The 13,803-nt window shown below is 42.6% G+C and overlaps 1 protein-coding gene across 1 annotated transcript in view; it reads right to left on the reverse strand.

Annotated features, from left to right (window-relative positions):
- The window catches only part of STIM2 (stromal interaction molecule 2), a 159,420-nt gene that overhangs the window by 84,714 nt on the left and 60,903 nt on the right, over positions 1-13,803 (reverse strand). The window contains exon 2 of the mRNA XM_054998854.1: positions 1,877-2,007. Within this exon, the coding sequence (XP_054854829.1) occupies positions 1,877-2,007 (131 nt within the window). The remainder of the gene's footprint in view (positions 1-1,876; positions 2,008-13,803) is intronic.

The raw sequence follows: 13,803 nt of genomic DNA on the forward strand, positions 1-13,803 counted from the left end.
TCACTGCTCTGAATGTTTGCAATACAACAAGCAATGTATGAAACTTTCTGCTCTGTTGCTTTGATCCTCTCTCCCCTCCCAATCCTAGCCTCCTTTCTCCTCTGACTCAAAACTGTACATCTAAAGGCCAAAAGCATGCAGCCTCCTGCTCCATATATAACAAGCGCTACCCCATCTGTCTACATGGTCAAAGTGGAACTTCACATCCAGATCACTGGGGTTCCAGTTCAAAAATGATCTATTGAGAAACAATGGATAAAAATTAATGATAACAACAACAGCAACATTCCATTTATATACCGCCCTTCAGGACAATTTAATGTCCACTCAGAGTGGTTACAAAGTATGTTATTATTATCCCCACAACAAACACCCTGTGATGTGGGTGGGGCTGAGAGAGCTCCTAGAAGATGTGCCTGACCCAAGGTCACCCCGCTGGCTTCAAGTGGAGGAGTGGGGGAGGAGTACCATGCTCTTAACTATTACACCAAACTGGCTCAATCAGGGTTTGAAAACAAGTTTTGAATGGATCCAGGGCTAGCAGTAACTGCTGTCAATGGTGAAGTGTCAAAAACTTGCGAGACTACAAGTCTTACAAATGTATTAATTAATGCAACTTTTTAGATACAAATTCTATGAGAACAAATAAAGCTGCCTTATACTTAATCAGACCACCGGTCCATCTACTCTGATTTGTAGCAGGTCTCCCAGTGCTCAGGTAGAGAGGTCTTTCATGTCACCTAGCACTCAATTCATTTAACGGGAGACATCAGGAATTGAACGTGAGACCTTCTGCATCCCAAGCAAATGCTCTGTCATTGAGCCACAATCTCTTCCTTGAGAACAAATGCCACGTTTAAGTTATTTCTAATAATTTGCTCTAAGCAGCATCAGAAACACCTTAACAACAAAATCAAAGGCAGCACAACATAAAACGCAATTGTGGTAATAAGCTTTCATCAGTGTGACTGACTGAACTTTCTCCAACAGGTGGCGCACTGCTAAAAACATGCAAACTCCACAGCACTGGAACTGCTGGAAATCACTCCTATCACAGTCTAGTTACCTCTTCCTTGCCCCCATCCTCAAAGTAGACTTCCTAGGAAACACTTGTTGTTGACTTTTCCATGTGGTCTGTATTGAAAGCTAGTACACAATTTCCCCTTCAAGACAGAAAAAGCTTATGGCATCCCTTTTGGTAGCAAGACCCAAATAATGCTAAGCCAAAACCGATGTGTTTCATATTTAGACAAGTATAGATTTCATTCTAAGTATGTGAAGTACAGCCTCCATAGGCCTTCTTGTTCTACAGGATCCTGCAATCCTCAGAATTTCAGGGGTGCAGGGAGATGTTGGGGGAGTTGGTGAAAAAAAAATCACTTTTACATCAAGTTTTGATCCTAATAAACAAATAAAAAAGACCCGCAGTAATAAATAGTCTAGCAACAGCTGGTATAATAATTAAGCACTGCAAATGAAATACACAGCAAGGTAGCAAACAGATACCAGACAAGGATTATTAAAAACATTAATAAAGAGTTACAGTAGACAGAAGAGTCCAGGAATCAAAACACTCTGTTAAAAAGCTGCAGGAGCTACTATTAAAACAGCCATCTTATATCATTTTAACTTTGTACATGCGGTGTCAGGGAAACCGCTGTGAAGAAGCAACTCCAAAGTCTTGTGCCACAGCATAAGAGGCTCTGTTTCTGGTGCACTCCCACCACGTCTGCCAGTAAAAGCACACAGAACTGGTCCTCCAAAATTATCTCAACCAGCAACAGGTTAATTCAGGAGATGGCGGCCAGTCATATGTGCCAGTCTGCATTGGAACAGGGCTCCAAATAACAGAGAGAAAATGGTTTTTTACACCTACCTCATCACTTTCCTCTACTTCAATGCCACCATCTTTGTCGTCATCCATTTGTTTATGAATTGTACGGAGTGCTTCAAAACTGTATTTATCCTCCTCTGTAAAACATGGTGGGCTCAGTAAATGGCAAGGATCTAAGGACAAAATCAGAAACAAACATTACAGTCTTGACTTAAGTGACAAATGGAGGAACCAACAGAAGCCACCCCCTTCAAACCTTAAGCATGCTAATTTGTGTCAGTCCAGCAACATCAAACAGACAGTATCATACACTGAGTTCACACACCCCATGAGGCCTGAGAACTGTTTCTCCATGGTACAGCCCTGTGCTGGTGTATATGTAGAAACACTATAGCCACACGGAAGAGAGAACGGCAAATTGCTGCCCTCTTCTCTAGCTGGATGTTGATTAGTTAGAAAAGCCCCTTGTGATTGGTGGGCTCCATTTAGGAACATACTATAGAAGTTTCTAGGCTAAGCTTTCCAGGACCCCAAGGCTGAATCCACATTACCTCCGCGCGTCCCGGTGTTGCACTAAATGTTCGCTAAACACCCGGAAGTATAGCGTCTTTCAAGCGCGATTTCTGAATCGTGCTAGAAAGACGTTATACTTCCGGGTGTTTAGCGAACATTTAGTGCAACACCGGGACGCGCGGAGGTAATGTGGATTCAGTCCAAGTGACCTTTAACATACAGGATTTATCTATGAGCAATGGAGATGAAAGGCTGAAAGGCAGCATGTGCAGGGCTCTATGGGGTGAGATGTTAACAGCTTCTCTCTGTTTTATTTTTTCTCTCAACCACTCGTGGCTTTCTAAAAATGCTTTTGGGGGCCATTTAGAAAAATCCACGAGAAACAGAAATTGCCAGAAGCAATGATGCTGTCTGTACACACTTCTTGCAAAAGCCTGTAGCATCCTTCAATGCAAAATACACAGGGACAGAAGAGGAAGGCCTCTTTTCAAGTTGCATTTTAGGTGCATCATTAATATACTTTAAAAGTATGCACGAGTTAGGGATATGAAGTTTCATGTACTTTTTCAGGCACAAGGAGAGATGACATGTGCCTAGATGTGCAGATATCATAGAATCATAGAGTTGGAAGGGGCCATACAGACCATCTAGTCCAACCCCCTGCCCAGAGCAGGATCAGCCTAAAGCATCTCTGACAAATATTCATCCAGCCTCTTCTTGAAAACTGGCAGTGAAGGGGAGCTCACCACTTCCCTAGGCAGCTGATTCCACTTCTGAACTACTCTATGTAGAGAGACGGACTATAGAGATGCATGTACATGACAAATACATTCGCAAATATCCATATTATATACACTCGAAGCCTGGGTTTGCTACAAAATCCTGCTGAATACACTCTGGCAATTCCATAAAGTGGCCTTCTTTACACTGGTTTTATTGTCTTGAATATATTCACTTGCAACCCAGGAGGAGTTTCATTAAAACACTGAAGTGTGCCACTTGAGAAATGCTTGCAAACAGCTTAAATGTATAATCTGCTAATGAGAGAACACTTAAAGTTCAGGTTGTGCAGATGTCTGTTTGTGTGTAAACACAGCAATATTTGCTAAGAACACTGGTAATCAGACTAAAATATCTACTAGGAAAGTTTTTAAAATAGCAGCTTGCATAGCAGAGACTTCCAATCCACAGAGCAGCAACAGAAAAGAGGTTTCAGGCAACACACATTTCTTCTACACCTGCCATAACAGGATGCCTGCATGCACTAACCCATAGCAACAAAGAAACATGTTATATGTACTAACTGTGAATAACAAAGGCAATAAAGCCACAATATACCTAATTTTTAAAGAAATCAATTTTTACTAGATAGCATTGGTGACCCTGGCCCCATCTTCTTTCCACAAATGTTGCTAGAAAAGCTAAGACAATCTCCAGCCCGACACCATGTAAGCAATAAATATTATTTAATTCCTTTCTGATCCTTAACTACCCAAAGTATCCAGAAATGTAAATGCTCGGTGTGTGTGTGTTAAGTTTATTGTTTAAATACAACTAATTCTGGCTATAACAAATATACTATAATGTATATAATTGTTCACCACTGAAGACTTTACTAATTTCAAAATTATAAAGTTTAACTCTATATCCAGATATACTGCTAATCCTATTGTGACTATATGAGACTTTTTCTGCCCAAGTCACACACGACTTACCATAACATTTTATATTTTCAACTTTTATTTTCCCCTACTTCTCAGACTGCAAAAACTAAGATCCGTATGCAAAAGTAGCATAGGATGAGGTAGAATAGTTGCAATTTTACTTGTAGAAAACAACATATTAAAATGTCAAAACACGCTATATTCTACAAAGTTATATGCAAAGTTAAAAGTTATGCACCTTAGGTTGATAAAATTTGGGTTTGATAAGAAAGTAAGTGCTACATGTTAATTCTTTCAAGAATTTCTATTTCCACTCCCAAAATAGTTTTTCTCCCCATGGCTTCAAAACTTCCACATATTTTACATTTTTAAAAGTACAAAAAGGTTGCATGTTTTCATGTGAGCTTACAAAATGAGCTTTCAAAACTGCAAACTGTCACAAAACGTGGGCCAGTAAAGTGATCACCACAACCTAAACTAACTGCTGTCTCCTCTCTCTTCCTCAATTAAGAACCCTTTGGAATTCCAGGAACTTTAGACGGTGTCGCTCTCTTGCGCTGGCTTAGATGGGCTGGCTACCAATCAAAGCCAAATGCAGATCTATATTATATCACAAAGACTTGGGGAGTGCATTAAAATATATTACCTACTCTGCTAAAATACATTACTGCTAGTCACTTTGTTTTCTACCCCTTGTAATTCACTGAATACATGATATTGAATTAAAAGAAGGAAATGTGCCCCTTTGAATTATCTGGCCTGCAAATGAATTGGGGGGGAGGGATAGTGTTAGCTGTCAGACTTGCCCTCACAATATTAAGAAGGCTTATGAATATGGCTGTGCCATAAGCCCCTTCTCCGCATGTGTTTCAAACATAAAATACTACCCAAACAGGCACAAATATGGAAGCCGGATCCTGGCCAAGAGACAGAACGTTGCTAGCATGTGAAATGTCAGGCCAGGCCAGCTTTCAGCCCCCACAGCCCCACACCCCGGAGATGGGCAAAGATCCTAAGGCAATAGGGTCTTCCAGGAGTTCCTGAATTAATCACAACACACCCTACCAACATTCCCTTATTCACTCTTATTCGCAGACGACTCAGGGCTCTAATAAGCCTTACCCTCCGATACCTTGCGGATCACCAGTCTTCATTGGTATCTTTCGTTCTGCCAGGGAAGACTTTATCAGACCATCCCAGTTCATTGTCTCGCCCTGGAGACAGCTTCCCAGTTCTTTGTCCACCCTAGGATCTATTAAGTCATTGTTTTGAGGCAGAAGATGCAATGTTGCCTCAGGGCATGTTCCGCAGTATAATTGGACTACCCCTCTGCCATAGTGGTGTGCTTGCTCTTGGATCCAGCATTCACCCTCGGGACCTCCACCTGAGCTCTTTCACGTTGATGCACTGGTCACTCAACGCTGTTTCTCCCAGGCGCCCTGGATGGTAACTACCACCCAATCCCTCAAACTCTATCCTGTCTTCATCACTGCTTTCTAGTTAGCTTTGAGTGTGCATTGTGTGCGCTTTCATGTGCTGTTGATTTTTATCATTTTTTAATTAAAAAACCCTTTTGACTGAAACATCTGTCTGCTCACTGAAAGAGTTCTCTAGCCAGGACAATCCTCGTATACACATATGGAGATCCCAAGGTTACCCACCTCTTTCTTTCTCTCATTGCTCACTAATTGCCCCAACTTGCAAGGAGACCTCCTCATTGGGTAACAACAGGGTCCGTTCCCCTGAGGACTAGTCAAGAAAACACTTGTTATCTGTCCCAGAGAAGTACAGATCAAATTCCTAGAGGCTTTTGAGAGTGAGGTATATGTTGGAAAGACACTAACCTGGTTGCTATGAAAGATAAGACGTTTTATGACAGAAAAGAAAAAGTAAATTCCAAGCACAATTCCTTCTAGTAAATACAGAAACGAATTCTGACCCATATACTGTAAACTCATCTTTTAGAGGCAAGGGACTAGATTAGGTATTTAAAGAAACTGACAGTTATAAAAAAAAGTTGATATTATACTTAATAAGATGGCCAGTTGCTCAAAGTAATGTTTTCTTTCTACCTCAGAAGGCTTCCAGCCCAGCCATGGTACACAGACTGCTCTGGTTGCCCTGACAGATGATTTGTGGTGATACGTGGACAAAGTGGGCCGGCACTGCTGATACTTTTGGATCTTACAGCAGCATTCGACGCAGTCGACCACCATCTTTTGACTCACCACCTTGCTGCTATGGGGATTCGTGGGAGAGCCCTGCAATGGCTGAGCTCCTTTCTCCATGGTCAGAGACAGAGGGTGGCACTAAAGGAACAGATTTCGCCTACCATTTCTTGATGTGCGGCGTCCCTCAGGGGGTGATTCTTTCCCTGATGCTATTTAACATCTATATGCACTCCCTTGCCCAGGTGGTCCATGACACTGGACTGGGTTGTCACCAGTATGCTGACAGCACCCAGCTCTACCAGTTAATGGACAACCAGTTAGATGCTGCCCTGAACTCTTTGGCCCGGCCTTTGGATGCTGTGGCAGAATGGTTGTATCAGAGTCGCCTGAAGTTGAATCTCCAGAACACATAAGTTCTGTATCTGGGTTGCGGGCAGGGCTCATTTCGAGGGGGAACGTACTGGAATGACGTTCTGACAGTTCCTCCAAGTCAGGTGGCCCCACCCAAAACGGCCTGGATGAGGTTGGTGCCGGGCAGAGGAGACTTCCGCTGCCCGGCACCAACCCAACCCCGGCAATTTCGTCCCCAATCCAGTCCAAAACAGGCCCCAAAAGGCCATTTTTGACCATGTTGGGCCCGTTTTGGCCTGGATAAGGGCCAACATGCCCCAGGTCGGGGCCGAAACACCCCGAATCAGGTCGGTACCCGGGAGGGGGAACCCTCCTCCGCCTGGCACCACCCCAGTCCCGGCCATTTTGGGCCCGATCAGGACCGAAATGGCCAGAATCAGGTCAGTGCCGGGTGGGAGAAGCCTCCCCCGCCGGGCACCAACCAAGTCCTGGCCACTTCAGCCCCGATCTGGGCCGAAATGGGCCCCAAACGGCCATTTTTGGCCCATTTTGGGGCTGAAGGGGCCCAGATTGGGGCCAAGATGGCCCAGATCAAGTCAGCGTCAGGCCCAGCACCAACCCAGTCCCGGCTGTTTTGGCCCTGCTCTGGGCCGAAACGGGTCCAAAATGGCCATTTTCAGCAATTTTGGGCCCGGTTCGGGAACAAATGAGCCCGGATCTAGTCAGTGTCGGGTGGGGGAAGCCTCCCCTGCCAAGAAGAGACCTGGTCCCGGTTGTTTAGGCCCTGATCCTGGCCCAACTACATGTGATAACAGGGAACCTGTATTGTTCATCGAGTTCTTCTGTGCAGACACACATTGAGGGCTGCGCATGCACAGGCCTACTGACTGGAGAAGTTTCATCAGTTCCATAAAGCTCCACTAGGGGGGGGCGCTTCCCCCAGTCACGTCTCAGCCCATTATCCTGCCTAAACGGTCACGTGACTATGTGGGAGGAACGGCCTCTTACCCTCAGTTCTCCTGAGTCACCGCGATCTCATACTGGATCCACCAGAGAGTTCACAGCAGGGCAGGAGAGAGGAATATGTGTCTGCACAGAAGAACTCGACGAATAATAGTTACAGGTATGTACAATCCTGTTTTCATCTTCGTTCTTCTGTGCATCTCCACATAGGGAAATTACCAAGCTACACACTCACAAGTTGGTAGTGTGAATCTCTCCCAATCATAATTTAATAATAATAAAACTGAATCAAATTACGTAATAAACTTAATATTTAAAAAGTTTGCAAATGTATAGGCAAACAAGAGACATGCCAATAAAGATATAAGAACTTGCAACGACTTAAAATTGCATAGTGTTTACTCTCCCCTTTTCTTTCTTTCTATTCAATAAAGACTACAGTACTGCTTTAATTGTCACCACATTCTATGTGAACCTCTACAGTATAATGTCAAAGGTGTCTGGCTATGACTAGTCAGCTATCTCGCAGATTCCCCTTCTTTTCTTCTTCTTTTTCTTATTTATTTTAATTTTTAGCAAAGAGTGCAAAACTGCCACATGCTATGTGCAACTGATCTCTAAAGTGCAATGCCCACTGAAGGCACTTGATAATGGCCAAGGAACTGCTCTATACGCATGAATTAGAGGCACTTCCTACAGAAACACTGAGGAGACAGCCAGAGACCCAGTAAAGTGAAAACCTCCAGAAGAAGGGGAGCCTTGAGAAGTATGTTGGTCTGTGAACTGGATGACTTATCACCACGTCAGCTGGGCTGACATCCATCCAACCTTGACTGGGCTCAAAAATGCACAAATAGATGTAGATCTGAATGAAAAAAACCCTTGTCATAATTAAAACACAAAAATGACAACGCTCTTCTGAACTGTAACGAATGCATTAGATGTCACTTGTGTCCTGAATTGCGGGTTTCGCAAAATACAAGCAGGGTCATCTCTTGAATAAGTCAAAAGAGAACAGGAAACCTAGTAGAAAATGGATGTCTGGACAAAGGACTGCACCATGGTTCCTGAGATTATGCCAAATTTAGCCCCAAAGGCTGGTTCAGTCCTAGGCACTGACGAGTCACATGCTCTCCTATAATAATATGATGAAAAAGCTCACTCACAATGGCAGAAAACTCCCATGTGCAAGTGGCTAAGGACTTGGAGGATGCCAACATAAGGCCTGACTGTACCAAGGACAGGGACCACTGAAGGACCAACAGCGACCTTGGAAAATAAACTTAAGCATCCCTTTGAGAAATTGGCGGGAAGAAGACGAGAGGGTACAGGCTTGCCTTTAATCTGAACGTGAACAGTGTCTAAGGTAGACAGGTGAACCTGACTAGTCAGGGTAGCAAAAAACCCTCCTGAGTTCAGAGTGTATAGATATGCAATATATAAATAGTAAAAGACAACTTTCAGTCATAGTGCTCCTACTCTACATCTACTCTGAAAGAAAAATTTCCATTTGGAGTCAAAAACATCCAAGTGGAAAGTCCCACATTTAGGAGTATCTGCATGGAGATCACCATAGAATGGGTCAAGTGTATCATGCTATCAAGCGCATGAAACCCAAAACATGAGGAAACAGTGACCCAATTGAATCATGCCCAGCACCAGAGGAAATGGCATCTACTTATGTTTGGATTAAACAAATAACATAAGAACCCAATTTGCCTGGGCCAAAAAGGGAATACAATTTGAAATGTCCTTCCCAATAAGTAAACGAGTCTGCATGCCAAAGAAAATAGATGGGATGCATAAAATAGACAACCTGTTCATACATGTAGAAATATGTCTTCTAGAACAACAGCACCCATGCCTTGGCATTAATGCATTGTGAATTTGTAAGTAAGCTCTCTAAAATCTGAGGTATAACCTGTCTTTTTAAATTCAGACACTTTAGACACTATAAACAGTAATTTTCCTTATAAATTGGTCACAAATTCATGGAGACACTTAGGTGTTATTATTCCTTTAGAGTTAAAAGACTTAATAAAATTTAATTTTTGCCTTGTTATTGAAAAAAATTAAGACACAATTAAAATTATGGGATGCTAAAACATTTTCCTGGCCAGATTGTTTAAATTTGATTAGAAGTTTTATATTTCCAAAACTATTGTTTCTTTTTCAATCCTTACCGATTAAAATTCCATTTTCATTACTGGCCAAATGGCAGCGAATATTAAATGATTTTATTTGGGCCTATAAACGCCCAAGATTTTCATTGACAGTTTTATATAGACCTAATAGTAAAGGAGGTCTCGGAGCTCCAAATCTTAAATCTTAAAGTTAGGCTATTCAATACCTTGGTTATATTATGCACAGCTTAGGCATTTATTTAATTCTCTGAGCTTAAAAGAATCTCTTCATAGGCCTTTGACAGATTTTGATTCACTTATCAAAGCTGCTTCATCAAAACTCACTGGACTGGTATCTAATATATCTATGAGGTATTACTTAGTATTGACTGCATTCATTTGACAAAATATCAAGTTCAGTGGCAAAAAGATAGTGAAAACAGAATCAGTGTAGATGACTGGGACTCCATTTGGGCATCTCCAGCATTTAACTCCAATATTATTAATGTCTGTTTTCAGTCGATAAAAATTGTAACTCGTTGGTATTTACCTCCGGTTAGAATCAAATGGATAGCTGGTTCTTCTGCGGTTAAATGCTGGAAGGATTGTGGCCATCGTGGTGATTTTATACATTGTTGGTTGTCTTGTGGCTTTATTCAGAATAATTGGGAAAAAATAATGCAACAGATTTACAAGATAACAGGTTATAAAGTGCCTTTTTCTCCTGAGGCGGTTTTATTAAACTTTTGGTTAGTAGGAACTCCTAACCAAAATGTATTAAAGTTAGTTTTTATTTTACTATCAATAGCAAAATCTATTCTAGCTTTTCATTGGAAAAGTAAACTGCCTCCCTCAGTTGAACTTTGGCAAAATAGATTATGGGATTATTTTATTTTAGGGAAATTGTCAGAGAAAATGCGGAGTGCGGTGTGTAGCAACCATAAATCTACCTTTGTAGAAACATGGCACCCTTTAATAAGCTATATGACAGAAGCTGACCTTCTCCTGAAAGATTCATTTTACCAAGATAGAATATATTTTTAGAATTATTACTTAACCAGTATTGATGTAGTCATGTTGGCTTGTGTCATTGGCTGTATCTTGGATGTTCTTTTTGTTAACTTTGGGTTGTGGGTTTGTTTGTTTTGGTGTAATTCCATTACTTAAATATGTAATGTTGTTTCACTGTCAGACCATTCATTCCTCGACAATAGTATCATCACCAAGTGCCTCCAGCTCTGCAAGGGAGTATCAGTTGTCAGCATAGCATGATGCTGTCTAGTATGAAAGGGTATGCCACTGACCAAACCAATGGTCTGACCGTCCCCCTTCAAGGGTCCTGAGGATTTGTCTCAGAATGGACAAATGTATGGATTGAGAAATGTGAGGAATGACCTGAAAATCACTCAGCAACCACTTCTGTAAAAGCATGGTAAAGGGTACCATTGAGGTGGCAATTGACATCTGTCTCGACAGTCTCTGTCTGCTCCAGGTAAGTTGGAGTCACCTGTCTAAGCTCTGCCCAGGGACAGGATGACCATGGTACTCATGGAACCTAATGTTGCGCCCCTGTGGACAAAAATTCTGGACAAAATAGTGCAGCAATGAACCAATCATTCAGATACGGTAGAAAAAAGAACAATCTAAGGTTGTAAGATGGACTAAGCTGGTTTCTTGCAGTTGGTGACCGCTCTGGACATTGTTAGGAAAACACAAAGGGGAAGATACCTTGCCTTGGTATTTGCATCACAGATAATGCCTGCTAACATCACTAATAGAGATACTGGAATAATTGTTCCCAAAATCCAGGGCAGCAACCCAGCAATTAACTTTTTAAGAGAGACAATGAAAAAGAGAATGCAACCCTTCTATCCTTGATACTGTACGTATAGCAAACTGTCTGCTATAGGCTAAAACATCTACCTTCTCATTATGTACTAGTAGAAACCTGAGGAAGAAATTTCCCTGAAAGGCCCCTTTGCCTTTAGGAACCAACTTTATTCCTCCATTGATGTTGAGGAAGTATTTGCAGCTGGTGCAGGTAATATACACAGAGTTTGTTGAATTCTAAGTCATGGTCATTGTCCATCAGAACCCTTCTTGCCACCCGAGGTAATGGTGGTGAACTGGAAGGATGTTGTAACACTGATCAGTTGTGTTAGTGACCCCAAGAGAGTTCTTCCTACTGCAAAATCCTCTCGTTTATATGCAAAAGAAGGGAAGTGCCCCCAAACAGAATCATCTACTCCAAACTTAGTCACAGGGGGAAGGGGGGAGTCCAGGAATCTAAGTCAGGGGCAATGCCCCAAAACGTTATTTCTACTCTACCCCGGGTGAGGTATATACCTGCGTTCATCTGCTGTGTAGACAACGTTATAACTTTCAGTATTAACAGGGTGATCATAAAGTTCCACACTAGTGAGGTCAATGATATAAAATGACCGGCTCCCCTTGAGACATGGAAGGTAGCCATTTATAATGGTTTAATATTTAGCAACGCGCAGAATTTAAAACTGAGGCAGAATATTGCTTAGCCCAGTCCATCAAGTTTTCTGCTCTCACCATGGGAGGGAGGGGGTATAGTACTGAGCGCTACATTTGATGCATTGCTTCTGTAACCAGTGGAGATGGTGCAATCATTCTACCCTGGTTAACCATTAATTATGCCCTTATACAAATGTTCCAGCCATTAGATGTCACTGGTAATTCAGCAGGTTTCTGTGGATAGGAAGGCTATGACAGAAAAACTGAATTTGAATAGGGGTTTATTCATCACCCTCTGATCTAACAAACAACAAGTCCAAGACTTGTCAAATCAGTATGCAACAATCCCCATAAAGGGAACAGATCTCTGATTCATATTGCTATCAGGTGACGGATCCTAAGGAGATCTTGATTCCATGGGATAGTCTTGGATTCGAGGAAGTTCTTGGATCTGAAGGAACTTGGATCCGAGAAAGGTCTTGGATCCGAAGGAAGTCACAGATCTGAGGGAAAGTCTCGGATCCGAAGGGTCTCACCTCCAAGCAAAATCCCAGATCTGAAGGATCTCAACTCCGAGAAAGGTCTCAGATCCAAAGTAAGTCTCAGATCTAAGGAAGGTCTTACATGTGAAAGACCCGGACTCTGAGAATAAATCTTGGATCTGAAGGATCTCCACTCCAAGAAAGGTCTTGGATCCAAAAGAGGTTTCAGAGCACGGTACTTTCCACCCTTAGCTCCTACCTCACTGATCCAGCCCAGAATGGGTGCTCCTTTACGGCAGGCAGCTCACTGCTGGAGTATCGAAAGGTCTCAGATCCAAGGAAGGTTACGGAGCATGGTACTTTTCACCCTTGGCTCCTACCTCACTGATTCAGCCCAAGATGGGCGCTCCTTCACGGCAGGTGACCTGCTGGAGTATCGGAGCTCGGTGAATGCCCCTTAGCATCAGATGATGTAACTGCCTGGGGGTTGGAGTATGTTGGACACCTGTTAACGGCAGATGATATTGCTGCCTGAGGCCGTAGCCTGCTGGATTATTTACACCTCAGAGCTGAGTAGACGCTTCATCGCAGCAGTTGATATAGCTGCCAGAGGAACAGAGCCTGTCAGAGTTACACCTCACTGCAGGCCATCTTAGTACCCTATCCAGCATCCTTCATGAAACAAAACACTTTGAAGTAATCTGAGAGGCAGCAGTTATGACATGCAAAAGTCAAACTAGCTTGACTGTGACACAAAGATCTGTCTTTTGGTGCTACACCTCTGAAGATGCCAGTCACAGCTGCTGGCGAAACGTCAGGAACTACAATGCCAAGACCACGGCTATACAGCCCGGAAAATCCACAACAACCATAGTTTTCCAGCTGTGAAAGCCTTCAACAATACATCAAACTAGCTTGTTCAAAAACCTCCTCAAAATATACAAGACATAAGAATGAGTGAAGATATTCAAAAATTTATTCATTTTCTCTTCAAATAAAACGTTCAATGTTTAAAATTTATGGAGCTCCTGAGCAACGTTCTTCTCATTGCGGCGGCTAAAAGAGAACTGAGGGAAAGGGGCCGCTCCTCCCACATAGTCACGTGACCGTTTAGGCAGGAAAACGGGCTGAGACGTGACTGGGGGAAGCAGCCCCCTAGTCGAGCTTTATGAAAGCGATAAAAACTTCTCTGGTCGGCAGGCCTGCATGTGTGCTGTC

The sequence above is a fragment of the Eublepharis macularius genome, chromosome 15 (genome assembly GCF_028583425.1).
Source record: "Eublepharis macularius isolate TG4126 chromosome 15, MPM_Emac_v1.0, whole genome shotgun sequence".
NCBI lineage: Eukaryota > Metazoa > Chordata > Lepidosauria > Squamata > Eublepharidae > Eublepharis > Eublepharis macularius.